The sequence below is a fragment of the Lactuca virosa genome, chromosome 8, assembly GCF_052849685.1.
Source record: "Lactuca virosa cultivar CGN04683 chromosome 8, Lactuca_virosa_CGN04683_v6, whole genome shotgun sequence".
Taxonomy (NCBI): Eukaryota; Viridiplantae; Streptophyta; class Magnoliopsida; order Asterales; family Asteraceae; genus Lactuca; species Lactuca virosa.
Window position 1 is genome coordinate 125351570 of NC_136433.1, and position 2607 is coordinate 125354176.

At 32.5% G+C, this 2607-nt stretch overlaps 1 protein-coding gene across 1 annotated transcript; it reads right to left on the reverse strand.

Moving 5' to 3' along the window:
• Positions 1 to 721: 721 nt before the first annotated feature.
• On the reverse strand, positions 722 to 1748 carry LOC145130816 (protein FAR1-RELATED SEQUENCE 3-like). The gene is made up of 2 exons (XM_079065577.1): positions 1410 to 1748; positions 722 to 1315 (listed from the first exon to the last, which is right to left on the reverse strand). Exons 1-2 carry the CDS (start codon positions 1746 to 1748, stop codon positions 722 to 724), a joined length of 933 nt encoding a protein of 310 aa, XP_078921703.1.
• Between the last annotated feature and the right edge of the window lie 859 nt (positions 1749 to 2607).

Here is a 2607-nt window from a genome sequence, read left to right on the forward strand (position 1 = left end):
GTAATTATGATATGCATTTGTTGTGGTAGTGTGATACAAGTTAGTGTAGACAGTTTTGGTGTATGTAAATTGTTTTAAGTGTATTAACATGATATTCTGATGGAATGTATCTGTTTGAGTACAAGTGGTAGAATGTATGAAGATTATGATTTTCCATGATTATTTCAATGTTATATGTCATATAGGATACAAAATAGTCATGTGTAAGAATTGTTAGATTTGACTGTACATAATGTTCTGGAAGAATATAAGAGCTTATGTTACAATTGGTAAAGTGTAACAAAATAAGTTGTTGAAAGATGGTTTGTAATGCACATGTATGTTTTGTTTTTCAATAATATTATGTGTACATTTGCCCTCTCCATTAAAATAGGAAACTGCTACATTTTATGTTTACAAGATATTCTGACAGAATATGTGTGCTGTTTTACAAGTGGTAGAATGTATGAACATTATGATTTTCCATGTTTGTTTCAATTTTGTATTTCAGATAGGATGCACATTAATCGTGGTAGAATGTATGAAGATTATGTTGTTACAAGTTAGGATGCTCATTAATGGTAGATAAGAATTGTTACAAAATATGCAAAAGTGTATAACACTGTCTGACAATTTTATTAAATACTATGAAATTTGTAAGCAGTAAAATAAATAAAGATGAAACAAAAAAGTTTTACTGTAATATAATAATAAAAGAAAAACTGCATATAAATCATACTACTTAAACACGTTTTTTAAGAGGACAATTTCGTTTATCATGGTTAGCCATCTGTTTACATAAAGCACACTTTCGCTTAGGCTTCGAACAAACTTTTTCCAGCATTTCTTTTTTTGATTTTAATCTCTTACCACAACTGCCAGTTCCCTTATTACGAATATCTGATGGGTTGTGAATATCGGGAGCATCATTAGTTAATTCTACGCCTATAATCTGGTTGTAGAATGATTCTCTTGATGACATCTCAGGGGCTGGACAATCATCTACAAATTTTTTCTTTAGCTTATTCAACTCTTCAAGGTATGACTTTAACTTCGATGCATCATGGCTTAAAAATGAAACACAACGATCTACGTTTGAAAAAATTTCAATAGCCGTCATGTCGGAGTTAGAGTCTAGTAAAGTATTAGAAAAACGCCTTTTAAGCAATTCTGTTGGAACAACATCCCGACGCCACCGTCTCACAATGTATTCTTCAGGAATCTCTTGAATACTATAGTACTTAAAAACACAAAATATGTGCCTATACAAAATATCGACATGTTCAAAATGTATACAGGTACATTTGTATGAACCATCTGTTGTTGAGTGTGTAACCTGGAATATGTATGATAAAATATGAGTTTCAGTAATAAAGTATTGTTGTGTGATTAAAAAAAAATAATTATGCATTGTTAAAGTAATAACGTACGATGTATTGGGTATCCTCTGTAAGACGATCGTAATGGTATTCCTCAAGTTTGTCATCAACAACAGGACTTGATGGTTGCCTTGTTGTTATGTTCTTTTGCTTCTCCAACACAATAATAGTGTCAACACAATTATTAGAAGTAACACTGATTTGGAAACAAGTGTTGTCAGAATCTGATATCTCTTTCTGCACCTGATAAAAAATTTTACGAGTGTAAACCTTTGAAGCACGTGGTTCAATTGGACTAGATGTGATGAATCTAGGAAGTGTTGTAGCAGTGTTAAAGTCATTGACAACTTGATTACGCCTTTTCCGTTCCATAACACCCTCAAATGTCATCATAAACATTAAAAAATAAGAACCAGTAAGGGTATTGTTCTAAAACGACCAATTTTGGCCTTCCGACAATGATGTAGTTCTCATAAGACCAGACATTGGTATGTCCTTGAAAAATGCAGGTACCCAATTGTTGGATAAGGTGTCTAAGTCCATAACTTATTTGGTATATACTTGACCCGACACGGCATGGTCCATTTGGGTTGCACTTCACCCGAACTATTTATATGGATAACATTATGAGAAGAGTATATTTGCGGCTTATTAATATATTATAAGTTATAATATATTAATATGAAATTGTATTATTTAATTACTATTCGTCTTAAATTAATTATGAATTAATTTAGTGATCAAATGGTGACTAATTAAACATGGGCTATTATATTTATATAGTGTGGGCTAACACTCATTATGGTAATGGGCTATGCTTATATGGGAGTCCATGGATGATCCATGGAGCTCTTAACCCATGGATCCTTGGAAAGGAAAAGACATGGGTTATTAGGGTTTACCCTAATCATGTGCACTATATAAACAAGCTTGTGATGCATGAAATGACACCCAAGTGTGTGTGAAGAAAGGTGGCCGATTTCTAGAGCATAGATATACTCTCTCATAAGTTTTCCAAGTTTGTGGTGATTTGTGATTTCCATTTGAGGCATTCATATTATTGGTGCTTGGCTCTCAAACTCCTAAGTAATCAATTCACAAACAAAGGTATGTAATTCATCTAGTTCTTTTATGTTTAAAAGTTCCCCATGCCATGCTAGATAAGTTATAAACCTTGGAAAACAAATTTTGCATGTATTTTAGACAAACATAGATCCAAGGTTTATTAGGGTTGCATGTACACTTAGGA